The sequence below is a fragment of the Ambystoma mexicanum genome, chromosome 12, assembly GCF_040938575.1.
Source record: "Ambystoma mexicanum isolate Mex_15411 chromosome 12, UKY_AmexF1_1, whole genome shotgun sequence".
Taxonomy (NCBI): Eukaryota; Metazoa; Chordata; class Amphibia; order Caudata; family Ambystomatidae; genus Ambystoma; species Ambystoma mexicanum.
In genome coordinates, this window is record NC_090936.1 from 43,633,460 (window position 1) to 43,661,421 (window position 27,962).

General features: G+C 46.6%; 1 protein-coding gene across 4 annotated transcripts in view; it reads left to right on the forward strand.

The window, feature by feature from the left end:
• Nucleotides 1-27,962, forward strand: part of DOCK4 (dedicator of cytokinesis 4) — a 2,129,281-nt gene that overhangs the window by 1,363,881 nt on the left and 737,438 nt on the right. For all 4 annotated transcript variants that reach the window (XM_069627915.1, XM_069627916.1, XM_069627917.1 and 1 more), the window contains exons 28-29: nucleotides 24,472-24,547; nucleotides 25,093-25,193. In XM_069627915.1, coding sequence (XP_069484016.1) covers nucleotides 24,472-24,547; nucleotides 25,093-25,193 — 177 coding nt within the window. The remainder of the gene's footprint in view (nucleotides 1-24,471; nucleotides 24,548-25,092; nucleotides 25,194-27,962) is intronic.

Sequence of the window (27,962 nt, forward strand, 5' to 3'; positions counted from 1 at the left end):
AGGAGATAGAATCGTGATCACAGTGCCATTGACAAAGTTGTTAATTTAAATTTTTAAAAGAATTGAATCTATTAATGAAGGAACATTGGTGTAAAGACCGACATTAGATGCCAGAGAAAGATTGGAAAAAACTTTGAAGACAAAAGGACTACAACTGGCAAAAGGTTTTTCTGTAATGTTTAACCATGTAATGCCAAATAAAAATAAATAAAAAATAGAAGTTTTTGGGCCTCATTACACGGAAGGCGGTAAGGGTTAACGGTCACCGGTAATGGTACCGGTGACCGTTAACCCTTACCGCCTTACTACGAGGTCTCTTTGCGGGTTGGTACTTTAACGCCTGCTTTTTAGCAAGCGTTAAAAACCAACCCGCAAAGGGACCAGGTTGCTAATTACGGTTCCGCAATTTGCGGTGCCGTAAAACTGCCAAGTGAAACAGAACTTGGATGTTGAAAGGAACTTTGGGTTGTCCTTGAAAGGTGACCATTGTGAAGAACTTTGCTATTTGGAACTTTTATTTTGATAATCCTGTATTAATTCTGGGGAAGGGGCTAAACCTGGTTACCAGGATATTTAGTTACAAAGTTTGCTTTTGAGTATAATTGCTATTTTGTTGAACTTGAACAACCATATAGATTCCTGTATGATTGTGTTGTATATATAAGTGTGAGGGACAGATAACTTTTGATGTTCGAGTGTTTTCCTTTAGTCTTAGTTTTATAGGTAGGCAAACCCTTGTTAGGTTAGGGGAAGCGAGGCGTTTATCTCACCCTTATAACTTAATAAAATGGCAACTTGTGAAAATCCTTTACCAAGTTGTCGGATTTCTGACTCCTCGCAGATTCCACAGGGAGAGAAACCCCTTATGGGACCAGTAACGAATATTATGGGAGAACATGGTATTTCCTTCCTCCACCGCTACCTCCGGTATACTCCTACCCTACAGCCACCTCTGCACTTCCCAATACTTCTATTTATTTCTGAAGCGTAGAGGACCCCATCCTCGTAAGACATACTGTGACGCCCAAGAGTGAGGACTGCCCATATGAAGTGCATCAAGAAACTGAGACGAAGAAGAACCCACCTTGCCCAGTGGAGAGTAATCACGACAAAACTGTGACAAAGAAGATCTGTGGAGGAATAAGGCGCACACCACAGAACCAAGGTACGCGCTCCATTCAATGTGGACCCTTTAAACATATAAAAAGGGAAAATGGACTACAAAAGGTATCCGATTCTCCCTGAAGGAGCCACAAGAGCCAGCACGGCCCAGTAGGGAAGAAACCTGACTGGGACGCCGGGAAGGAAGTGGAAAGGTTCTAGGCTGTACTGGAGTGGGAAACCCATTTGACAGTCCCACCAAGAAACGCCCCAGGCATTCCTCACAATGGGGCGGCGCGAGAAGAGAGAACTGCGCTCCCAATGGAAACTTACCACTGCGGAGCCGGCACAGCATGAAGAGAAACCACGAGAGTCGGGGAAGCCCCACAGCTGATCACCAACGCCAGCGAAGACCCAGGATGATTGCAGACTGCGAGAGAAGGTACACACGCCACTGGGAAGGTTCTGGGGACCTGAGAAGGTGATTGAGAGCCCAAGAAGGGAGAGCAAGCCAAGAATACAGGGTCTGGGACCCTAACCAAGGGGGAGAGATGTTGTCATACCTTGGGTCGCACAATAGTACATGGCAGCAGAGTGAATCAAGTCTATCAAGAAGGAAGGCCAAAGAGCAAATATAGTCTGGATCTGCATCAATTAAAAGGAAGAAGGATATGATATGATATGATAGTTTATTTATATAGCGCCTATACACAATGTGTTTCAAAGCACTTCAAGGCAAGGGAGGGAACAAGGGAAAAAACAATGACATTCTTACAGGCCATGAACAGTAAGGATGTGAAATTAACTATCGTACTCGGCCTGACGACATTTCAGATAGTGCAAGAGCTAAAACATAGATAAGGAAGGGAGGGGGAGAGTGGGAAGGAAATGGAAACAGACAGGCGACTACCGTACTAGGCCTGACGACATTTCTGGTAGAGCCGGAAAAAAAACAAGAGGTGAGGGAGAGGGGTGCAGAAAGGTAGGGGAGGAACAAAACAAGCGACTATCATATTAGGCCTGACGACATTTCAGATAGCGCTGGAGGGGGTTGGGGAGGAAAAAAAACAGTAAGGGGAGGGAGAAGGAGACAGACGAGGTTGCTTTCATACTAGGTCCAGGGACTATTCTGATAGAGTAAGTGCATAGAAGAAAGTAAGGAGAGGAGATAGGAAAAAAGAGAGGGCAAAGGAGGAAAGAACAGAGAGTTAGCAGTCAAAAGAGTGGAGAAGCAAGAGGGGAGAGTGAGTACAATTGCAGAATTCAGTAGTAACACATAATGTTGCAAGCCAGGATACAAGATGAAGATGGGAACAGCATGATTCAGGGCCACCATGAGTACAATTTGCAAAGGAAGTGCAGCATGAGAGTTCAGAAAGGGTAACGCACCATGAATGAATGAAGTCCATAAAAGTCAAATCCAGCATTGTGCACAAGAAGGTGATGGTGAAACCAGAATGTATCAGGACAGACTCCTGCAGAAATAGGCTTGACTGGGGTGAGAGGGGAGCAGGGTAGAAGAATCAAGCAAAACAGGCAACACCTGTGTGCGAGAATGGGGGGCACAAGGGAACATCACGGGGGGACCAGAGGGAGTAACACCTGGTGGTGCATGCCTACCTGCTGTCTGAGCAGGGGGTCGGGCCCTGGGTCCTCCTGGTCCGAACAGGTCCAAACAAGAATTCCCCTTTTCTTCATCTTCCCTTCACTTAGGACGTCCAGGCGAGACACGCCTTTGATCTAATAGTTAGGAGCAGGAAGGAAGAGGCAGGGCTAAGAAGGTGGGTGGTGCTTGCTAAGTGGTGAAAAAGAGCGGCAAACAGGAAGGCACCAGGTGGGCGTGGTTTGCTAAGTGGTGAAAAAGAGCAGCAAACAGGAAGCCACCAGGTGGGCGGGGCTTAGGCCAGGTGACCTAGATCCACTTGCACCTGCTCCCCATCTGCAAAGGAAAAGAGGCTGGAGGGCTCCTTAAGTAAGGAGAAAGAGCGGCAAACAGGAAGGCACCAGGTGGGCGGGGCTTGCTAAGTGGTGAAAAAGAGCGGCAGGCAGGAAGACACCAGGTGGGCGGGTCTTAGGCCAGGTGACCTAGATCCACTTGCACCTGTTCCCCATCTGCTTCACATCATCATCAGCGTTTCTTCATAGTCACAGTAGCTGGCAGAGTTGTAAGCCAGGAGGGCTGTGCCCAATAAAAGCTAAGGAAAACCAAGGGAAGAAGCCAGTCCCCCTGACAATACGAACTGCCAAGAAGCCAGAGGAAGACCAGGGGAAATGAGACATTCTCCCTACAGAGACTTAAGCAACCAAAAAAACCTGAGATAGGTAGGTTAAGGGGAGGGAAATGTAAGAAATGTATGGTATTAAACAGTGAAGACAGACACAAGTGATCACAGTTCAAGGGTGTTTATTGAACTTCAATTGGGTTTGAAAAACACCTATCTAATCCTAAATCTAAAGATGCGAGCAAGCTACCACCATCAAATAATAATAACACAGTCCCAGTAGAGTCTGGTCAAAATAAAAGGGCCAATACTAAAGAACCTATTGCCAATTCTTACTTCGGTAAACAAATGGTGTGGGAAACAATGTTGTACAAAAGAAAAGTGTTCAAGAAATGATATGTCAGGATAGTTGAGCCGTTAGCTTCCCTTCCCCATGTTTTCAGCACGGGAAAAGGTGGCACACTCGAGCTTAGCACACACTTTGGCTTTTCTGTCACGAGGATGTAGTTCACAATCTCAGTATCGGGACTTTCTTTGCCAAAGTCTCTTTGATACTCAGTCTCTTATTTCAGAGGGCCTTTTGCAACAAACAAACATTCAAAGTTCCTTTCTCCTCAGGATTCTCCTATGCACAACTTCTCGGTTGATTCACTGTTCACCCTGGGTCCCCGTCTGCCGGGCTGAGACCCACTTTAACACAAAACCTTCAATTGGTCTCCCTCCGCCGGGCTCGGCCCAAATTGATTTCATTTTCCAAACTTTCTTTACTATATCAAAATCGAAGACTTTCAACTGTGCGTGGGATTTTGCTTGACCCATCACAGGGCCACTTCGATTCACAATTGTTTGATCTCTTCTTAATATAACCCTTTAACTTTCACTTCTGCCACTTCTCAGCTGGATACCTTACAGAGACCTTCGATTGAGCACCCACGTGGTGCCGGGCCACTCTGTCAAATGTATGTGTAGCTTGCTTTAAAGTTCAATCACTCATCAGCAGTTTAACTTTACTTGTGTCTCTCATCATAAACTTTTTAACAATGTTCGTTCCAACCCTCGCCATGCAATGTTGCTGCTTGCAACCTTGGCTTCAACACAGACCGATCTTGTATTGGTATCCCAAACTCAATGGCTGTGTTGATTTCACCAACGCTGCTTTGTTCTTGGAGCCAAGGATGGTACAACGGCGGCAGCTGCTTCTCCCTGCGTTGATTAATGATGCAGGAGGGCCCCAGGTATCTCTGACACACAATACAGGATGCTTCGGCCTGGTTTCCTGATCTTAAGCTTTCTAATCTTGAGGGCTTGTGAAACTAACAGTCTCTTGTCGGAAAGGTCAAGGGAATTTCCCTCCTTGCGATCCCCTCCTGTTTTTCCGTCTTTCTTCTCTTGTGCAGCTGCTGTTTCGAAACTGCTGTTTCCTCGTGTGCTTTGCCTCACTCAGAGAGTGCTTTCGTGCTCTGACTTTTATCCGTGCGCAGAAGCTTAATGGAAGTTAGGCGTGAGTGATGGTCAGTAACTGCCTGACCTCGCCTGATCATTATATTGGGACACGTCGGGTATACTGCTCGGGTGTTAGTCAGTTTTCTCCCAGAGCGGGCTGTCTGTGTGAAAGTGTTTGTGTAGGAAAAGAGGGTGGGCGTAGAGTTCCTACATATCTTATCTGATAGTATGGGGTAAAGGTGTTACAGGGAAGGGGAAACCGCGTCTCGCCATCCAGCGTTCCTCTCCCCAAAGACCCCTCACCCAGTTGATCCTCCCGCACTGGTCCATTGCAAGGAACTGGATCCAAAAGTGATGGCTGTGTCCTGGCCTGGATGACAGAACCCCGGGCACTAGTGGGTGAGACACCTTCTGGTTTCTCACAGAGTCATCCCCTTAACATTGTGAACTTGGGGCCAGAGAGGAGGAAGTCATCCCCCTAGCCAACAGAGCTATATCCCTGAAAATCATAGTGAAGACAACTATGATAAAGAAGGAACATTTCTTGTGTGACCTGTATACTTAAAAAACTGGTGAACCTGGAACTTTGTGTTATTTCCAAACGGTACTATAGCCTGAGGAGGAGAGACTCTCAGAACACAGTCTCAATTTGGAACAGTTGAAGACCCCTCTGTTATTTAATTAACTCAGAGTGTAAGGGAAGGAAATAGGATTTTGATACAGGACAGTGGGGTCTTCACATTGGACATCCTGACAGATTCTGTAGTACTTTTATTTGAGGTTGGCTAACCCATCATGGTATTAGGGCTAGTTGGGGTTTTTACCTCCTTTATTTTCATCCAATAAAAGTCTTTGCAAATGACCATGCTACCATTGTGTTAGACTAGTACTTCTGCACCCTTACAACATTTACACATTACACGTGTACACTTACATAAAATGCACGCATATTCAAATATGTACACAACATGCACACAACTCACCCATGCACGCGCACACACACACACACACTTTGTAACTTTGCTCACTCGAGACGCATATGCCCCTTGTATCCTTTCTGAGCTGGGCTCAGAGTATCTAAGAGGTTGCACTAATCACTTCGTCCGCCCCACTCAGCCCTCCCCAAACCCCACAAAGAGGTGCTTGGTAACAACGAAGATGAAATGCTCTCACCAATACATAAATAAAGATTCTACATGGGTGTTTAAAGTTTATCAGATGGCTAGTTCGCACATTAAGTGCTAACCTCAGACATGAGGCTATCCTGCAACTCACAAGATGGAATGCTCTGGCAGAGATGCCACCTCAGATCTTCATCTTTCAAAGGTTGATAAATGACTACCTAGAATTGGATGATAACAGCTATTATTACAGTTTTTAGAAGATGGGGAATTTGTAGGTGAAGCGCAGTGTAAAATCATATTATGTCATTCATTCTGTGATGCATGCCCCCAGAGACGCTAACCTTGTCATTGTGCAAAGCATTGTGAAGGACAGTTCAAACATCGCTCCTGGTGCTCTCTGCTAGACGGTAGCCGGGTCTCCTAACAAGCTGCAGCAATTCTTATTCTGTCACACAAAACAAGTCCCTCTAGGTGTTCATGTTAATTGCATAGCAACAGGCGCAGAATTCAAAAGACCAGCCTCTGCCTTCTGAACACTGGCGATTACCTCACCCACCGGCAGTAGAACGGGCCTTTAACGGGTAGACGTTCAACGTCATTGGGATTTTGCATTTCTGCACTCTGCCCACATGATTATAACTTGTAATTGTCTGAATGAAGCGAGTGAGCAACCTAGCATGTCGTTACATGCTCTAAAGTTTGCCCTTTCATAAAGGCTTCTCTTAAACCCCTTGAGGTGGACTGTTGGGTTTCTTTTGAACTTGTTCTCTATATGTTGACTGGTTGAGGTGAATCTTTACAATTACTTACCACTCCAAGTCATACTCTGCGAAAAAGTCAAACCTGCAAATCCACTTAGCGAAGTACAAGACTACAGGTAAGGTTTTGCAGTGATGCAGTCACATCCAACACATTCAAGTAGAACATTGCATGATGTGGGCAGTTATAATAGCATGGGGGTGTATACGATATACAGGTTAGTGTTAGGAATCATTTTTTATGGGCTTGGTTGGGATGCAGTGTACTAAGGTTATGTTGCTTGAATGAATGTGTGAGGGGTGGCAAATGAGCATGACAAATGTGTGCATAAGAATGACTGTGTGGCCGGTTTGGATCGGTATCTTGCTATCCAAAATAGAGACATGTACGTTAATAAATTCAATAGCTTTCCAAATACGTTTTCCAATTTGGGGATTTTAGACAGGTGCGAGGGGGAGCACACTGACCTTTTCCTTCTTAACCATGGATTACCCCATTCTCCCAGTTTTCTAGTGGTTGGTGCTGCACTCTGAAGTTTCCCAACCATCTTAGAGAGCAAGTGTATCCCACATCCTTTTGAAAAAGTGAAAATGTAACCCAACATCTGTGTATATTTTATCATGTTTGGTCCTTTTAGCTCGAAGGAGGATCTTCTTATTATACCTGTTAAATGTTTTTTCAAAACATTTATTTCTCAAAGCAGTGCACCAATTGTATGAATTAAGTCTCCATATTTGGACCTTGTATGCTGCCTGTGTGTGTTCATCTGTGTAGATTGGAATTATGTAGCATTACTTCACATTTGAAACACACTGATAGACAAAGGTACTCAAAATATTGATTACGCAGGATTGCAGAAATAACCACAGGATTGAGAAACTGCAGAATACGGCAGTTGAGTGGACATCGTCTATATATACTAAGAGTTCATGGTTTGTATAATGTAAGCATCTGCCAGGCTATCGTACCCACTTAGATGCAGCCTCCCACATTGATGTGATATGGAGGATGGATGCAAGTGCTGTTCTTCAAGTAACTCTACATGACTTCCCGGCAAATCCCCATGCTGAAATTAAACCCAAAAACCTCCCTTCATGTGAAAGAACCCTTATGAATATCCTGTCGAGACAAAACTCAAAAGCGAGAGGTGTCAAACCATCTAAACCGACTCTCTTTCGGGGTCCCCATTCTTTGGTGCTCTTCATTTCTGTGCATGTTTTTACATTTTATTTATTCTTTTGCTTATTACCCCCTGCCACCTTTGCTCCGTCCCTCACCCTTATCATCTATTTGTTTTGCCTTGATTTTACCCACATTGAAAAGGCACAGCAAAAAATGACCCCATAAGAATGCACAGATGAAGGCATGTTCCCCTCCTATCAGCCCTAAAGAAATGGGAACTGATCCATAATGTATAGAACCTCTGAGTGTGCCTGCTAAAGCATACTTCCTGGGGGTTCGAGACAATTTATTTTTTGATTACTAATGGCATTTTATTCTGCACATTGTCTTAAGATTTGACAATTTTTTAAACCTGTACATCTCAAATGTCGTCCTGACGTATATAGGTATGCACTATATTTTATGTTTGAGACAAGGTTGTGAATGAATAGGGTGTACATTTTTTATGACTAGTAGAGGCTAATATAGTGCAGTATTTTTCATTGGCAATAGATGTTTTTTGCTTAGGTGTACTGCACATTTGATTATCGCTAGCTGCTGGGGCAGTATGATAGCGTTCACAAATGTATCTGCATAAGTGTGATTCTTTATTGGGGAACCAGAGGAAGTCAGGAAGTCTTGTTGCTTTTATAACGGTCTAAAAAGATGGACACCTCCAGAAGCATTCCTGGAGTCTGTGTATATGTTTACTGATTGCTGTTTTGCACATCTGCAAATCTGAGTGCACGTTCAATGGATTGCATTCTCTAAAGCTTCTTTATATTGAGAGAGCATCCCCGCCACGTCAGCTGCTTGGAACATTTCGACTGGGGCCGTATTGTGACTCAACATTGACTCCTCAACTCCTTCATGTCTCGACTGGACCACTCCCCAACTCCAGACATAATGTCAGCAATCAAACGTATAGCGTACACTGCACCCCTGTGCCTCAGTTCCTTTTGTTTTGCGCTATCAGCACGCTGTTCGGATCACGGCTCTTAGATACAATTCTTGGGGCATCAGCATGACCGGGTTCAAGCACTGCCAGGACTGCAGCTTTAATATGTCCATCACAGACCCATACAACATTTGTGTGTGGTTTCTGGGGGTGAATCACAATATGAAGCAATGTGTCCCCTGTCAGTCGATGAACCTGAAAGCCTTAAGTGACAAAAACAATCAGAAATCTATCGAGAAATAAAGCACCGGGACCAGACAGATACCCGGACAGCTTTTATAGGAGATTTCAAGATATTCTGGCCCCTAGCCTAACGGTGCTATTTAATACATTTAAGGCACAAGGCAATATTACCCAAACGATGAATGAGGCGAAACGGTTGTCTTCCCAAAACAGGGTAAAAACCCAGAACTCCCGGGTTCATATCGTCCGATAGCCCTAATAAATCTAGATGCAAAGCTGTACACGAAGATACTGGCAGAGAGGATCTTGCACCTACTCCCATCACTTATAGCTCCAGACCAATCGGGCTTCGTACCTACGCGGCAGACATTTGACAACACGCGTAGAGTCTGTCATCTAATAGAAAAAAATTGAAATAACTTGAACACCAGCCATACTAGTCGCACTAGACGCAAAGAAAGCGTTTGAGAGGGTAGAGTGGACACTACTGTTCAGTACTATGGAACAAATGGGTTGTGGACAAAATGTCCTCAAAATGATTAGGGCCAACTACAGATCGCGTCTTTTGCGGGTATCCCTCAACGGAATAGTGTCAGGTCAGGTAACCTTGGGGAGAGGGACAAAACAGGGATGCCCACTCTCGCCACTGTTGTACTCAATTCTTTTGGAGCCACTACTGGGTAAAATAAGATCGACAGAGGGAAGAAAGGGTATAAATATGGCAGGGGACAGGAGCACAAAATCATGGCTTTTGCGGATGACATGTTGGTGGCACTGACAACCCCAGAAAACTCCCTACCAACACTTATGAAAGAACTGGAACGGTTTGGGAACATTTCCGGTCTTAAGATCAATAAACAGAAATAAGAGGTGCTAAACTTATCAACTAACCACGACAAAATAGAGACACTCAGTGCCCCAGATAAGATTTTTTGAGTTTGGAGTATTTTACTCCCCATTTTTAAACTCTGAAAGTAAATATGATTTTAAGAAAGTAAAAATGACTTTTCTCCTTTGCAAGAGAGTAAAATGTATACAACATCCATCCGACGTGTGCAAAAACTGTATGGAAATCATTACTATGCGGCAGCTTTCTGCATTGTGAAAGAATACACCTTTCATTATTTCTCTAAGGTCTGGCCATTTGATCTCTCCTGTATATATCTAAATGTTGAAAATACAAAAATCTAGCCAATTACACAGTAAAGGAAGCATGAATTGTATTGTGTGTTTTGAGGTTCGATAGCAGAATTGTCTTTTGATGTTTAATGAAAGTCCTCTTTTCCTGGAGCTATTACTACCTGATGGTATGCCAATGTTATGATACAACAGTGCAAAGAGGCAAGGACTCCATGCTAAATTATATATTTAATCTCATGGTCAAACAGTTATTTAGCTAGCGCTTTTGGCAAAGCGCTGTACATATAACATATTTATCACAGCTATCACCAAACCCGAAGTTGGTACTCCTTTATGGACCTTGAAAGGATGAAATGTTGAGTTAGCCTTGCCGGGATTCGAACCTGCAACCTACAGATCACGCACAGATCGCAGCAACGAGCAACGAGTGCTCAACCGGCTGAGCTATTTTATTGGCTAACATCCTTCAGAGGTCGATTAACTGATTATTGACTAGGTGTAATAATCACAGTTCCTAGATGTTGGACGAACCCTGTATGCAAGGCTGCATAAAGTTAAATACCTATCTGGATTATCACAGGGGCAGGTTTTGCATAACCAGTTACAAAATATGAATTCTCAATTGCAATTTCTGGTTTCCGTCAATTGGCCTGACCTTTGCACTGCCCTCTGCTCTAAACTTGTGTGTAAATGTACACAGGAAAATAATAAAGCTGTCGTATTTACAAGATTTTCATGCGTAAAAAGGCCTAGTACGCACCTTATCTGGAGGGCCGGAGACATTCACCCAAAATGTATATCTGCAGGTGACAAAACAGGTGATAACTTATCTAGGGGTAACATTAATACCATCACTGAACACGATGTATAAAGCCAATTTCCCAACCCTGCTAGAATAAATCAAAGCAGACATTAGGAAATGGAATCCACTAATGACATCCTGGCGGGGGTGCCTGGTTGCAACTAAAATGGTGGTCCTGCCAAAGCTACTGTACCACTTCCAGGCACTACCTGTTCGAATTCCAAAAACTTACTTCGAATCTTTGAACAATGTTATCAAAACCTATATATGGTAACACAAACTGCCAAGAGTAGCGATGCCAACCCTGACGATGCCGAGAAATCAAGGAGGCTTATCACTCCCGTACTTCTGCAGATATAACGAAGCGGTTCAACTAAGGGTAGTGAAAGAATGGGTAGCAAACACCCCAACTCACATATGGGCAAAACAAGACAGGGCGGTGGAGGGGACCCCACTTAAGGGCCTATTGTGGCTAAAGGGTCAACATACACACGAGAATATTAAGATCAGTGAAGTGATTAGGGCGAGCGTGGAGGTATGGGATGCAGTGATAAAGAGAGGGGCCCTGTCAACTCAGCCCTCCCTCTACCTTCTGATGTTTGAGAACCTAGAATTCCAACCAGGGACGGCCACAGCAACATTTCAAAAGTGGACAAAAGCAGGATGCAAGACGATAAGGGATATGTACCAGGGTCAAAACATATTGACTTTCAAAGATTGCAAATAGACCCTGGGACTAACAAGTAAAGATATATTCAAGTATACACAACTCAAACATTGGCTTTCCTCCCCACATATAAGGCAGGCAGCCATGAGACACTTGGCACCATTTGAGCAGTACCTTGCGACAAACACAGGCTCAAGGAAGCTAGTCTTGAGCCTTTATAGACTTCCAAACACCCAGGGGCAGGAGATCAGGTGGAATTATATGGCAAAATGGGACAATACTCTGGGTGAGGTGATTACCAGGAAGCAATGGGAGTACGTATGGGGAATTGTCCCTAAATTAACGTGATCCATGCAGCTCAGAGAGATGTGGCAAAAAGTACTGCTTCAATGTCACTACAAGCCGGAAAGGCTTCATGCAATGTTTCTGACGGTATCCGATAAATGCTGGAGGGGGTGTGCAGCTAAGGGAGAATGGGAACACATTTGGTGGAGCTGCGCATTTTAGAGCGGTTTTGGTAAGGGGTAAAAGATCAGGCGGGTTGGATGGTGAGAGTTTCAGAAAAACTTAAGGCAAAGGTCTGGATGGCGGGGATGTGGGAACCGAGTCCGAGAAACCTCATTATGCCACAGAAAAGAGGCTTTATGAAGCTTATTATAGCAGCATGGCTCCTGATAGCCCAGCACTGGAAGGTAAGCACTTCACCCTTCACCCACGAATGGTTACAAAAGGTGTGGAACTTTGTCTCCCTATAATGAGTGACATATAAGTTACAAGGGGCCCAAGATACATTCACAGAAGACTGGGGATACCTGCTGGCACACCTCCAAAGTGACTATATGCAACAATGGTGCCCACACAACATCTAAATGATTGACATAATACACTGAAAAACAGACTCACCAGAGTGTCCGGAATTCTACAGCAAGGGGTTGGAGAGGGGAGGGGGTTTAAGACTGTTTTACTATCAATGTGCTAAGAGAATCTGTGAAAAATCAATAAAAATATGTGTTTTTTAAAAAAGAAACTGCAGGAATACCAAGGCTGCTCTGGCTACTGGCCCCCAGGCCAAGGGGTCGCCAGCTCCTACCAGTGCTACCGCTGAGGAGCCGCAAGGCTCTGTTACTGGGTGCCAACCCAAGGGGCTATGCCCTAATACCGGACCCATGTCCGAGGGGGCGCCTGCACGCAGCACTACCGGTCCCATGTCCGAGGGCACTCCGCCTAACAGGCCTCGACCTGAGGTTCAGGGAAGGTCACAACTACCACCTCTCAGCGTACTGGTGGAGGCCGGTCCCAGCTCAGCAATTACCACGATGCAGGCACATGGCGCGGAGCAAACTAAAATGGCCACCGGGCCTGACAAAATGGCGACTCACCCGACGCCCTTCCCCATCGGTGATCAGGCAGGGGAGCGCACTTCCAATTGGGATTGGACAAAACCTGTCACCTGGACCACATCCTATCCCTCCACTTCGCACGGCAGATACACATCACCCAGTTTAGTGAGACAGGGCACGCCCAACAACACAGCAGCCTCAGGGACTTACCCCTAGCCTTATGCCTATACCATCAGGCACACCTCCAGCTTGTGAAGACAGTTCCTCGCCCTCATGAGATCACCAAAGATGGGTACCATCCTCAGGGACGTAATCAGGGACATGCTCCCACCTGTACAGCTGCAAGCACCCACAGCAGTACCACCCCTGGGCCCAGCTCAGCCCCTGGCTCCCATGCCTGCACCTATGATGGCAGCTGATAATCAGCACGTCACAGCTGCCTGCGCCCAGCACTCCTCCGGCTCCACCGGATCCGCAGGGCACAACAGTGGACACAGATGAGGAGGAAGACTCGACACCCCATCATCAGCCAAAGCTTTTCATGAGTGACTGGCGGGCCTGGCTGAGTGCCTAGGAAGCCTGCAGCCACAGGTGGAACAACCAGAGGCGCAGGTACTATCTGAAGTTCTTACGCTACATCCTCCTACGAGAACTGGTATTCCACTTCAAAAGGATGTTGAAGCATTAGCCAAAAAAGGTTGGCTCAAGCCACACTCTACCCAGCCTACCAACAGTCGTCTCGATGCTAAGTACAGGCAAAAGGAAGGGGACACCCTCCTATTGTTGGCATACCCCCAACCACACTGCGCAGTGATAGCGGCAGCTTCACTATACTCTAAGCCACAATCCATAAGGCGAGACACAAGACATAATGGAATCCACAGTGGCCCACATTGACACATCAGGCCGAGCCGTTTATATTGCCATGGACATGAGAAGGATGGCTTGGCTCAGGACAACAAAATTGAACCCGGATGTGCAGGAGCGCATACTAGACCTGCCTTCCGAGTGGGGCGACTTGTTCCATTCGACAACGGATGAGCAACTTGATAAGAAAAAGAATAGCTCCCAGACAGCAAAATCTTTATCTGTTCTTACTAAGTCCACACCCAAGACCTACAGCTAAACGCACCAGCGCTCGGTCAAAAAGGTTGGTCCTTCTGAGGCTTTCGGGGCTTCCAGGAGAGATGGTCCAGACAACCGGACAGATCCCCTAGCCAGCATAGACGCAAACAGCACAAGTTGGCTAACAAGGGTATTTTCCAGTTCCCCTTCCTCAGCCGCAGCCTCAGAGGGAAAAAAGTCATGGCAGGCTCATCCAGATCCACGAGTCTCAGTGGGGGGCAGGCTTGCCCTTCACGCACACTGCTGGCAGACAAAGTTCACAGACCCATAGATCCTCTCTGTGGTATCCACGGGCTTCCCACTCCCGAATCCGGCTTCTCCTCCTTCCTCCCCTCTGCTCCCGCAGATAGGTATAGCAACTCCACTAGCAGAAATCTGCTTGCTCGCAGCGAGCCAGGCAGTGGAGGAAGTCCCAGCCTTGCAGCAGGGCCTGGGCTTCTATTCATGAATTTTTGCCATACACAAAAAGAACCAGGCTGGCCTGAAAGTTGTGTTGGACCTTTCCTCTTTGAACCTTTCCCTTCCCCTCCAAAAGTTCAAGATGGTTATCATAGCCTTCCTAACGGAGACATTGGGCCTCATTACGACATTGGAGGTAGCCATGCCGCTATTTGCGGTATGGCTACCCCCATTCCGGGTACAGAGTCCGGGTTCAATGAATGTGGAAATACTGGGCCATTCCGGCCTTGGAGGGCCCGGTATTTCCCCATTCAGGGAACCCGGACCCGGTACATCCACATTCCCATTCGAGCCCCCATAGGGCTCAATGGGAATGGGGAGGATGCAAACAATGGGCTCGTTAACGGGCCTGTTGTTTGCATCCTGGTCTGCTCGCGGGACCCGCTAAGGACGCCTGGTTTTATCAGGCATCCTTAGTGGGTCCCGCGAGGAGACCTCATAATGAGGCGGTAGGGGGTTTAAGGGGCCGGCAACTCTACCGGCCCCGTAAAGCCCCTACCGCCTTCTTCGTAATGAGGCCCATTGTGTTTGGGAGACTGGATGTGCTCTCTGGATCTGATGGATGCCTACCTAACGTCCCGATCTAGGAACTCCATCGGTCCTTCCTAAGGTTCAGGATCATGGGTTTTCACTTTCAATACAGGGGTCTATCCTTTGGACTCAATTCTGGCCCCAGGGTTTTCACAAGGCTAATGAACGCAGTGGCAGCTCTACTCGGGGCACAGAGCCATCACATTTATCCATATCTAGATGACTGTCTAGTCAGGGCGAGGTATCCAGATGCGGTCCAGCACATGACCTCCGCCTTCATGGATACACTATACGACCTGAGATTTTCTATCAATCTCAAAAAGTCACAGTTATTGGCCATGCAGAGTCTGTCCTTCCTGGGCCTTATATGGGACATGAGGTCCGAGAGGATCTTGCCCTCAGCGGACAAGATCGCAGCTATTAAGAGGGCCATTGGACATTTTCTCAGCAGAGCAATGACCTCGGCTTGGTGGTACCAACACCTGTTGGGAGTCATGGCTGAATGTGTCCTCGCAGTGCCACATACAAGGCTCAAACTGAGGAGGCTGCAGCTGCACTTCTCAGCCTCCTGGAATCAGGAGAAGGGATCTGAGGGGGAGCAGGTCGGCATATCACAACGTCTCCACCAGGATCCAGTCTGGTGCGGTACAGACATCAACCTGCGGATAGGCCGGCTCTTCCGGCAGCCGTCAATTCAGGTCACCATTACCACAGACTCATCCCTAGAGGGATGGGGGGGCCACCCTGGACAGCCACAGTGTCCATGGAGTATGGTCGCGTCAGGAGCAGCTGTTGCACATCATCTGGCTCGAGATGATGGCCAGGGGTGTTGCTAGGTCTGGAAGAGATCTGGGGCTACGCTAATGTCGGGACTGTCGGGACTCGGGGCTAACTAGCCTTTTGGTTGTATCTCCTGAGCTTCTATCCGGGGCTACAACCAAAAGACCTGGGGCTATAGTCCCTTCAGCCCTCTCCTAGCAGCGCCTCTGATGATGGCTATCTGGCTTGCCCTCAAAGCTTTCCTCCCCATGATCACCGGCAAGTCTGTTCTCATTCAGACAGACAGCTCCTCCTGCATGTATTACATCAACAAGCAGGGTGGCACCTGGTCTCCTTCCCTCTGCAGACTGTCGGTCGACATTTGGGAGTGTGCTCTGGTGAAAAACATGCACTTGTCGGCAATCTTCCTCCCGGGGGAGTGAAACCTAGAGGCAGAAAGGCTCAGCAGGCTGTTCTCGGACTACTATGAATGGCAGCTGAACGAGGAGATCCTTAAGGGGATCTTCACCAGGTGGGGTCACCCGCAGGTGGACCTCTTCGCCACCAGTACCAAGAGGAGATGCCCCCAATTCTCCTCCTGGCTGGCGAAAGGCAGGTGTTCGTTAGGCGACACAATGCAGATCCCATGGAACAACATGAATGTGTATGCCTTTACCCCCACTCCCCAGTGCATAGGGTCATCTGCAGGGTCATGGAGTTGCAGGGCCTTCAGCTCATCCTGATAGTGCCATGGTGGCCTGCCAGACCCTGGTTCTCGGAACTTCTCAGTCTCCGGGATCAGCCCATGGTACACCTCCCATTGGGGCCAGCACACCAACTCTCCCAGCAAGGGGGCACAGTGGTCCACCCCGCTCTGCATAAGTTATCCCTCGCAGCGTGGTTTCTGAACAGGTTACCCTGAAGCATCTGCACCTGTCATAGTCTAGCCTGTATCTCATACAAGGGGCTCGGAGCGACTCTTCTAGGAGCCAGTACAAAAGCAAGTGGACCAAGTTATGTCACTTCAAACAGCCTTTCATCCTTCATAGGTCCATAAATGAGTACCAACACAGGTTGGGTGATATTGTATGCATATTTGTTCTATAAAAAAAGAGCTTAAGCGTAAGTAATATACAATAACATATTATCATTAGGAATTGGACGTCTGCTTGGATTCACAGTAATTTAGAGCACTTAGGAAAAATGCTATTTGATGCCACTTGCTGTTTTGTCAAGGGGTGAAAGGTCATGTTTCATCGCTTCCCGGATGTCACTTTGGGGTGGGGTCAAATGTCATCACTTCCGGTGATGTCATCAGAGGTCAAGAGTCGCGAGGGGTGGGCCCCTATTTTGAGGCGAGGTGTGGGCCACTTTTTTTTGGGTGGCCAGGCCTATTTCTTGTCCCAGTCTGACCCTGCCCATTGGTTAAAAGACACTTGGTGGGTCTGACTAGACTGTACCCACCTATCAAGAAACCACACCCTGTGTGAGACCTTAATGTGGTCCTGGCCCACCTGGCGCATAAACCATTTGAACCTATGGCGTCTGTGGACATCAGGCTAGTTACCATCAAGACGGCGCTGCTAGTGGGCCTTACCTCAGCACACCGAATCGGCGAAATCCAGGCGCCGGTGGCTTCACAGCCATATACTACTTTTCACAAGGACAAGGTGGTGCTTAGAACATGCCCTGCATTTCTACCTAAGGTCGTCTCCTCCTTTCACCTGAATGAGGAGATTGTATTACCTACATTCTTCGCGGATCCTAAGGATGATGCTCAGAAGGAATTGCACTGTCTGGATGTCAGACATGCGCTAAGGTTTTACCTGGACAGAACCAAGAGCTTCCGTAAATCAGACGCCCTCTTCATCACCTTTAGGGGATCCAACCCAGGTTTTCAGGCCTACAAGGCTTCCATAGCAAGGTGGATGGTTATGGCCATCAGGGAGGCATATGAAGGGCAGCATAAGCCAGTGCCAGCAAACCTACATCATGCCATCGGAGCGAACTAAGACCACGATGGTAGCTTTCCAAAGACATGTTCCTTGGCTGGTTATCAGCAAAGCGGCTATGTGGGCTACTCCCTCAGCCTTCTGCAAGCATTACTGCTTGGATGTCAGCGCCAGGTTGGACAGGGCATTTGTCCAGGCAGTGTTGAGAAACTTGTTTTCTTAGGAGGGCCAACTGTCTACTCTGGGGATACATTCAGTTGTAATCGCCCACGCAGTATTAAGGAAAGGGGACGGAACGAAGGAGTAATTAGAAGTTACTCACAATAGTCCATAGTTTCCTTTCCTCCATACGTTCCACCGTCCTCCCCTCTAATAGAACCGGTGTCATTAGTCAATGTTAATATTGTCGACGCATCAAAGGGCACTGAGGAGTGACACTGGTGGGCGGAGTCAGGGCAGCGCGTGCTCCCAGGGCCGTGCCCCACGCGCGTCTGAATTTGGAGGGGAGGTTGATTTTTCTAGTGAAAAGGGTTCTGTCTCCCGTCCCTAGCGAGGGACACCTATACAGTATGGAGGAAAGGGGACTATGGACTAGGAGTATTTTAGTCACTACGGTTTGTAACTTATAGTTTGTGCCCATAATCACTGGCACAAAGGTGTCGAAGAATGGTCATATGCCCTCGAGCTTGACTTCTTCCAAACCAAAGAAGGTGCTGGCTTCGGCACTGCTCACAGCAGAGGTTTCGAGCACAGGGGCTGGGATTCCTCCTTCTACATCAGCTCTGACAAAAGAATGGGGCTATGTCCCTGAGTTCAGGATGGACTTCTTCGAGTCAATGCGGACTATATTTGACAAAGCAAGGGACCCCATTCCCTTTTGGGGCAGAGCCTTTGTCGGGCACGGGGGTTGGATCACGTACCAGACTTTGGGGGTCATCACAAGTTGGGCGGTATCCCAGCAATAAATCTGCCCAGATACTGTCCAGCGTGAATAGCGTTACCGCAACTCGGTTCTGCGCTATTACCGTCTGATCCCTAGTTGCGGCAAGGCTATAAATCCCCATTTTATTCAGCGTCCATAAGACTCTATCGGGCGTTGCAACGAAAATGGGCTGAAAGTCGGCAGATTTATTTACAACTCAAAGCTAGAGGTGAATCTCCCAATTTTCAGCCCAAACTCGGGTTTTGGCACAGCAGTAATATAGTGGTAATAGTGTTACCACAGCATTTTTACAGCTCCTTCCAACCCGTGATGAGTCCCAAAGTCTGAACAGCCAGAGCTCATGGAGCATGACGCGACTGGGCGGGATAGGATTCCACCCTCCCTCACCCAGGGTCATGCGTGCAGCGGCCTTCACCATACTTGCACCCGAATGCCTAGTGCCAGAAGGTGGTCGCCACCCTCTGCACCCCATCAAGTCGTTCAAGGATATTTTACCGATGGTCAACAGTGAGCTTACCAAAAAATACAAACCAGCGAGAGGTCATCTACCTTTCTTCTCCATGCACCTGACCCCCGAAAGGCTGGTGGTCCAGGCCGCAACCGTCAATTAGAATCCCTTGATGATGAGTCTTCCTGCAGATGGGTAGTTGAAGAAAAACGCCCTTGCAAAAAAAAGTTTTTCGCGTCCATTAGTATGGCCCTGAAAAGTGATCAATACCTCATGCTATTTGCAAAGTACTCCCACATTCTCTAGAAGGTGATACCAAAATCAGCCGTCCACCTACCAGAATGTGAAGTGAGAGACTGCTTCCTAGATATCATCAACGATGGTAAGGAGACGGCATGCCAAGCCATTGAGGCTGGCTTTGACTCATGACTCAGAGGATTGCGTTGGAATGTCGATGGGGATATTGACGGTACTTCGAAGAGCTTTTTATCTTCTAGGCTCTGACTTCTCACTGAATGTGCAGTCAGAGCTCCTCAAAATGGCTTTCGATTGAGAGCATCTCTTCAGACTGGAGGCCAACAAGTCTCGGGATGAGATTAAAGGACTCTAAGATTGCAGCGAAATCCCTAAGATTGGCAGTCCAACAACCTGCAAAACAATCTTTTTCCTTCAGATCGAGGGGGATGGTTTTTCAACGATATACACCCTTTGTGATAAGGGTGTTGTGGCACCAAGCCAGGGAAGGTCAGAAAAGGTTCTCACGCCCCAGCACAGGTTTAGGGGCAGCGAAAGGCCATGGTCAGGGGACGAAACCACCAAAGTAATTGGAATCCCTGCGGGGAATAATATAAAAATGGTGTTGGGATTTCCACTTTCCCAGACTATGGAGAGACCGGTTTTCTTTCTGCCACCTTAGTCATTCAAGGAAGAGGAGAGATTCATTAGGCTGGGCCCAAAGAGGGCATCATGTTTCTATCTGGCCAGGATAGCTTCTTTCTAGCAGGATGACCAGCTGTTTGCTGCTGTCTCACATTCAAGATTGGGTCGAGCAGTGACTAAGCAGAACATCTTTTGTTGGATCGTTCTGTGAATTTCAGAATGTTTAGAGGGCATCGAAGGAAGTTCTCCTGGGTCTCCAGGCTCAGTCTACTACAGGTGTGGCTGCCTCTTCAGCCTTGCAGCGGGTGTACCGGTTAGAGACATTTGCCAGGCTGCTACATGGGCCTCCTGTCACACCCGTATAGCGCTATAGAATGGATTTGACTGAGGCAGACATGCCCACTTTGGTAGGGCACTGTTGCAAAGTTTTTTGGTGTAAAGCTTCCAGCCTGCCTCATATTGTTGTTACTGCATCGGGAGTCTATCAAGATGAGGAATCTGTAGGAGAATGAAATCCATTCAAGGAGAAATGACTTATTCGAAATCCAGGCCCTATCTGCTTCTGAGACCTACACAGTCTTCTATAAGGAGAAGGTTGTCTTTTGCACGCATCCTTACTTCCTAAGGTTGTGTCCTCGTTCCACATTAAAGAGGAAGCGGTACTCCCCACTTTTTTCAAAATCCACACTCTCCAGCTGGCTTTGCTCTCCGCTCGATGTCAGGAGAGCATTTAAATTTTATTCCATCTCACAAAGCAGTTCAAGAAATCAGATGCCCTTTTTGTTTCCTTTGGCTCTCAGCACCCTGACTCGCAGGCCTCTAAGGCCACAATAGCCTGTGGCTAGTCTCTTGTATCAGTCATTGCTATCCCATGCAGAAGCATGAGCCTCCTTAAGGCAGACATGCTCATGCCATTAGTGCCAACATCCGCCGGAGTGTATTAGCAGGGCTGCCGCATCGTCTTGTTGGGAATGAGATGTCCTATCCCACCTCCCTAGCCCCCGCCAACGAGAATAGACTCCATTGAAGCCAAGGGAGGAGAAGCCCCCACCTCCACTGTAAGGCTAAGAGCCCTATAACATAATGAAGCAGGCAAATAACATAACCTATGGGACTCCATTTTGCACAAAGCCTAGATGCCATCTTATACAAGGCCCAAAAACCGCCACTCTGTGAGGATGTGGCACTCACACCCCCGGCCTCTCTCACAGAGGGACCAAGCCATCCACACACATACACACACAAGCCTTGTTCCCACGGAAGTCCATCCATTCACCGTCCGTTCAAATGTTGGAAATACCTAGTATCATTGTGTGCTCTGCGTAGAGCGTGAGACAGAGACAGGCCCAGCAGAAAAGCCCATCTATCTCCACTAAACTGCCTGTGTCCCCTCATCCCCCACCCCGCCAAGCCAAAGCCCACCAGTCCTAACCCCCAAATCCCTTTCATGCTGATAAACATTCAACCCCTCGCGTCGGCCATTCCAGAACACCCACCATAGACATAATCCTGGTCAGCAATATATTCTGTCGAAAACAACATACATCTGTTCGTATGATGAGGCACCAGGGATGATATTCGGTAGATGAAGCCCCCCCAGGAGAGACACGTGGGTGCAGGGATTGCGGTATCAATGAAGCCCTGAATGTGGACGTTGGCATGTCAATATATTATGCCCTCTCCTCAAAGGACCCCCCTTGCATGCATCGTTCAGGTATCTGTCTTTCTGTATAATTAACCAGTTCTTGTTGTTTAGCTTGGATTAGTTAGAAATGTTTTGCTCGCTTGAACTGACCTTCACCGCAGAGATGAGCCCAGCGGACCCACGTGCACCAAGATCGACTGGAAAGCAACAACCAATTAGTGCCTGGCATCTCGTATAGAGCAGGCCAATCTATAGGCCCCCCACCAACCAGCAACACGACTTCTGTCTTAGTCTAACTCGTCATCAATGATGCGGTTGTCTTTCATAATGTGCTGCCCGTGTAATTTTTGGCAGAACGCTCTCGGGCAGCAGAGTTCTTTGCTGGCGGCCTTTTTCTATATTATATAAACTTTGTTATCCTTGCAAAATGTTCTCTTGGTCTCATTCCCTGACGGGGTGCTTTTTTTATTATTATCATTATTCTTTCTATTAGTGGGACACGTGTATAAGGTCAGTGCCTTCAGTCTTCACCATCCGCTTTTTGTAAGCTATATTGTCTGGATGCCAGTTCAAGGGGTGTTGCCAGCTTTGGGCAGGCTGTCCTTGGCAACCCCTTTGCCACGCAGTTAGGGTTGCCCTGTCCCCAGGAAACTATTCCTGCTGTGAAATCTCCCGTCAGTATGAAGGAAAGGAGACGGGACGTAACACTGAGAAACAGTCACTCACTGTATTACCTCCTGTCCTACTGTGCTCTAGTCTATGGTCCCCTTTCCTTTGTGCGACAACTACTCCGGACCCCGCAAATCCATAAGTTAGTAGTAGCCAAAGAGGGGTCAAGGACTGAAGGGCAAGGGCGGTGGGAGGAGACAACCTGAGCAGATACAACCAGGCACACGCTCACGTTCAACAAATTTAAAGCAGATGCAATTTCTTTTTTTAAAGGCTCTGATCAAGTCCCAGCGGGATGGATTCCCCATCAGTATGGACGAAAGGTGGCCATGGTCTAGGAGTACAGTAGTCACTATGGCAACTGTTTCTGTATCTTCGAACCTGGGGTAAGGGATGCCTGGGTTAGGAATGAGGTGCTAAACAAGATGAAAAAGTGAGAAACGGCCCTAAGGCCCTTTACGATTTCAATAAAAACCCTTGAAACGTCTCTGAGACTTGGAGTAATTCTTGATTTATCTGTGACACTAGCCAGCATTTCTTACCAATATTAGCATGCCAATGAAACACATCTGCGTCTTGTTCAGTGCAAAATGCTTGGCTCTCATGAGCTGCTCATGTAAGCGCACCACTTACACTGCTTACCTCTTAGTTTGATGTGCACTAGGGCGTTCTAGAGAAGGCAGCCAGCATGTTCGGCATTGCTCCCATATTGTGTGAGAGCATGCAAGTTACAGAAACAAATTGACAGAGAAATCGCACTCGCATCAATTTGGCGTGATGATAAACAAGAGGCAGGTTTATTCTTTGTCTTGCAAGCCAAAGAAAACAGCAACCCACAATCTAGTGTGATTGACTGCTCTAACCTGACCTGCAATTGAGTGCCATTAACTTTATAGGCCACAGGTCACCTGACCCAATTGAAATTTCGAGCACCTTTGAGAAGCTACTTAGGACTTCCAGCACAATCATCTTGCCTCCCGCCAAAACTGAGCCCATTAATTCACAAACAGTCCCTCTTCAGTTTCCTTTTCTGGTTATAAAGTCAGTGTTATTTCCGGTGTGCCGATCTCTCCCGAGGGGCATTGGACCTCCAAGCCCATGACGACTTCTGATCGCTTATGCGCGATCCCGTTGTCCATTCGGGTCCTTACAGATTTAATAGTCATATAGGTGGCAGTAACCTTGGCCCTGCTCTTCTCAGTCCATCACAGGTGCATGCCCCAAATGGCCCATCATGAACAAGTGTTTCCAAAGCCAAACGGGATCCGGATTATCTACAATGTGCACTAGAATGAGAAATAGTAAGGGGTACGGGCAGTGACATTAATGGGGTGTGCTCCAAGTGTTATTAATTGCATGGGGGCATGTTTTGCTTTCACTTTTATTCATGGATCCATGTATTGATTGTATTTACTGTCATTAGTCTTAATCTTGAGTAACTCTAAGCAAATGTCTCTCTAGGCATGCTCAGCTATGGCGTCATGCCAACCGTCGCCCAGGAGAGCTGCACTATCAGCATAGCTACAGCGATGCAACAACTGTGAGCCAGTGCAAAGACATTCGGGGTCATCACGAGTTGGGAGGTGACCCTTAAATGCGGCGGTAACGCAATTACCGGCGCATTTAAGGGTCTGCCAATCCACGGGTTTGGCAGTATTTTCTCCCAGCTCTGAGCTAGGGGGAAATCAGCCGGGAATTTGCTGATTTTAGGCTCTATGACAGCGTGGTAATACTGCCAACAGCAATCGCGCCGATAATTCCCCATTGGGTCCAATGGGGAATTCCCGATTTGGGCCCATTGGGGAAAGACTGTTCCGGCAAACCTGTGATCTGGCGCCAGCTGTGCCTGACCGGGTGGTGGTAGCGCTATTAGCGCGGGCGGGATTCTGGCAGGAATACTTCCGGGATACCGCCCAACTCTTTACAGCTGGTGATTACGTCAGGTTCACAAACCTAATTAAGTTTCTCACTAGTGCTTTTGGATTTTGGGCCTTTATAGTTAACTAGCTATGGTGAGGACCGCCCTTTTACCGACCCTACTTAGCTTAAATTTGGATTGCAATGTTTCATGGCATTTTTTTGTCTCTTCTGCATGATAAAACATGAGAGAACTAAGAACGTTTTCAGCATAATAAAACTATAAATATTTTCTTTTCTCTAGTGTCATCATTACCACCGTCTTGTATCTTTCGGATGCCCTCCGGAAAAACTTTTTAAATGACAGCTTTGATTATAAGGTATGTTTCAATGCTGCGAATTGCTGCTCTCATTTGACTCTGTAGACATATTTTGTAAATGGCGATCACTTGTCATGTGCAAAGTTTGCCCTTCCTAAATCGTTTGCGTATTTGCCTGGTAAATGTGTGTGCAATGCATTAGCTACAGTCTCATTAATAGAAACCAAAGACACGTGATGTGTGATTCTGTGTGGTAAGATAATGCCCTAGGCGTAGGGTCTTGCTACATTGTGTGTGAAGATGATTCTGGCATGTTTTGGATGGCCGTGCCTCCCCCTTCACCCTCTTGTGTAGCAGGAGCTCCTTTCTGCGCATGTATGGCGCCTCACCTGTACTGGCAGTTGTACTGTGAAAGTGTGGCCTTTAACTCCAGCCATTGTTTATAGGGCACCCTTCTAGCCAGGTTCTACATGGACCGAGGAACGAGTGAGCATTCACGTTCATTGACATCTAAAGAATCCCTAGAACTGTATGTGGCACTAACTCCCATTGCAGCGTAGGAAATGCACAGCACACCAAATGTATTGTATTTATTTATTTGACAGATCTGGGACTCCTACTTTTATCTAGCTGTGATATTCATCAATCAGTCCTGCTTGCAGTTGGAGACGTTCACGCCGACCAAAAAGAAAAAAGTTTTGGAAAAGTAAGTATACATGTAAGCTTGCCTCCCCCAGCCTGTTGGGCCCGTTATGGTAATGTTTATACTTCCCGGGATAATGTCTAAGTAGGGGATTGTTCCTTGGTCTGTAGTGATTTCTTGTGTCCTGCAGGCCTTCTGCTAGCTTGAAATCCCAGGATGCCCCTCGGCAGTGGCAGGTCAAACTATCGAGTTGGGATTACAGAGGGGGGTGCAGATAAAGAGTGACACATACCGACTAGGTTAACATATACAGTATACAGGTGTTTATCCCGGCTGCAGTGTGGGTGAGGAGAGCAAGGGAGGTAGCGAGTTTTCCTCAGCAGGCTCTGTCTATTTTTAGGAGAAGATTTGGGGTATAAGACAGAGCTCGAGGTCTCGCATTGTTTTCTTAATGGAATATGAGACATGCATTGATATATTATATGCAACATATTTAATAGACGGACGATATTGTGCACACTTTTTATTTGGTTAAATTATTGTGCAAATTATTTTCTTATGGGACAGTTTGTGATCGACCACTTTCCATCCTTCCACCATTGCTCTGGTGAATTGAGTAATTGTAACATCTATTTGCAGTACAATAAAACTCAAAGGGAGGTGCACATTCCACGGCATTCCGTTTCTTGACAGATGTATAGCTTTTTTAGCCAAGGCATATGTAATGTCATGTGTGAGGTCTTGGGCAGATTGGTTTGTGCAACTCTCGTCACTAGGGCATGTGGCGCGTCTGAGATTCTGCGTTGTATATATATCGACGGACATTCAATGGTTTTTGTGTTAATGTACCATGTCTCTTCTGCTTTATGGACCAATAACAATGCTTGAGAGTATAATTATATTTAGGTTCTTTAATCTTTGCTCTATTTTCTTTTTCTCTCTTCTTTCTTTTCCTCCTTTATTTCTTACCTTTTTGAAATGACCTTGGTACTGATTTGATCCATATGTTATTGTGCTTGTTAATATGTACCAGATGCTTTTAAGTCTTTTGTCGATATCATCTATTCAATTGTTGTTATATTTATGTTTATTTGAAAATAAAACTTTGAACTGAAAACGAGATATCCCCACAAACGAGGATTGTGCCCTCAATGACAGAGGGTAAGACAGGGGTATAACATTGGCTTGGTTACCGAAGTGAAGGTGGTTCACTCATTCAAATGGCATTCGTTCTTTTGGTGACGGACTGTTTGAGTAGCACCCAAGGAGGGGCTTGTTGGCAGCGTTGCAGTTGTGAATTTTAGAACATTTATTCAGTGACACTGGCCAGTCCTATAAGCTGCACAGTGAAGGAATTGGTCAGACTGGCCCAGTCTAGAACACACAGCTGGCCCACGCTAGCATGTCGGGCATTGCCCTATTGCCTTGCAGGCCAGTCCGAGCCCAGACAATCTGTTTGCTCAAGAGGGTTCCATATCCTAATTTCATGTATAAAACATCTTTCTCAGTTAATACTTCTAAAATTGTTTGTTCTGAATAATTTCATTTTTTAAATTTTTATGCAGTGCTTTTGGAATAATTTTTTGGGGGATTATTAATTTTGGATTGAATGTTTTTCACTCCTTTTAAATTTCTGTTAACCTTTTTAAATGTGTGCTTTTTAGGGTTTTTTGATGATTCTTTTTCTTTTTTTTAATCGTATAATACTCCACCTTCCCCATTCCCTGATTGCGATCCCTAACATTTTTCCCAATCTCGATTGCCCCGTGTCGGTTATCTGCTCCTTCTTTTCCCTCCTTTCTTTTCGCCTTTCACACCCCTCTTTTCACTGTCACAGATCCAAGTCTGATTACCCCAGGCACAATAGGTACTCTGGACAAACCTCAGCACTTCGGTGGAAACTGGCGCAGTATAAATGGTATATGACATTATATAAAGTGTAGGGTGGATAGCTACAGGAGAAAAGCATTGGTCTGCGATATGAAGGCAGCCTGCACTTCACAAGTTCAAATCCTGCGGAGGACTGACTTAGCCATTCATCGTTCTGAGGTTCATTAATCAAGTTGAATTCATAATAGAGTAGTAATAATAACACCTTTTAGTACAGCGCTTAGAAGCTGGAGGGGTACGAGGCGCTATATAAGTACACAACATTACAGTCTGGCTTCTGCCATTTGGATAGTAATTTGGTGCTATAATAGTGGTGGAAGTCCGATCGAAAAAACTGTGCTCTGCTGTGGTTAAGTCTTTGGTCCAGCCTAAGCATCAAGGACTGTATGACGCCTGTAACAGTGACATTGTATTACCCTGTGATAGGAGGAGGTGGGTCTCTAGGGATCCACCATGTAAACTGCTATCTAGAGGCGGTATGCCTCCCTATGTCAGTGGTTAATGCTGTGCTGCCCATATAGCACAACCAGTGGATTAAGGAGTATGTCTCAACATTTGCAACACTGCTGTCCTTCCTAATCATCAAGCGCCCATACACCTCCCGGTCGTCATAGTGGCATGGCCTCAGGTTTGGCAGGCAGCCACAGTGTCCCGGAAGTAGTCTTATTCAGGATGAAAGGAAATACCAGTAGTGTGGCTACCTAGATGAAAAGCTGTGCTCAATGACCAAAACCACCCTTAGCTCCCTCTCAGTTACCAGCAGGACTGAACCCCTTGTCTTACACCAGTTCACCACAGCTCTCGTGCTGTCAAAACCCATGGTAGCCATATCTAGTATTAAACCCATGGCATACAAGACCCACACAGCAGTCTAGAAATATCCTGACTGAACGAAAGGGGGGAACTAGGAGAACAAGAGTCACTTTGGTCGTACACATGTAC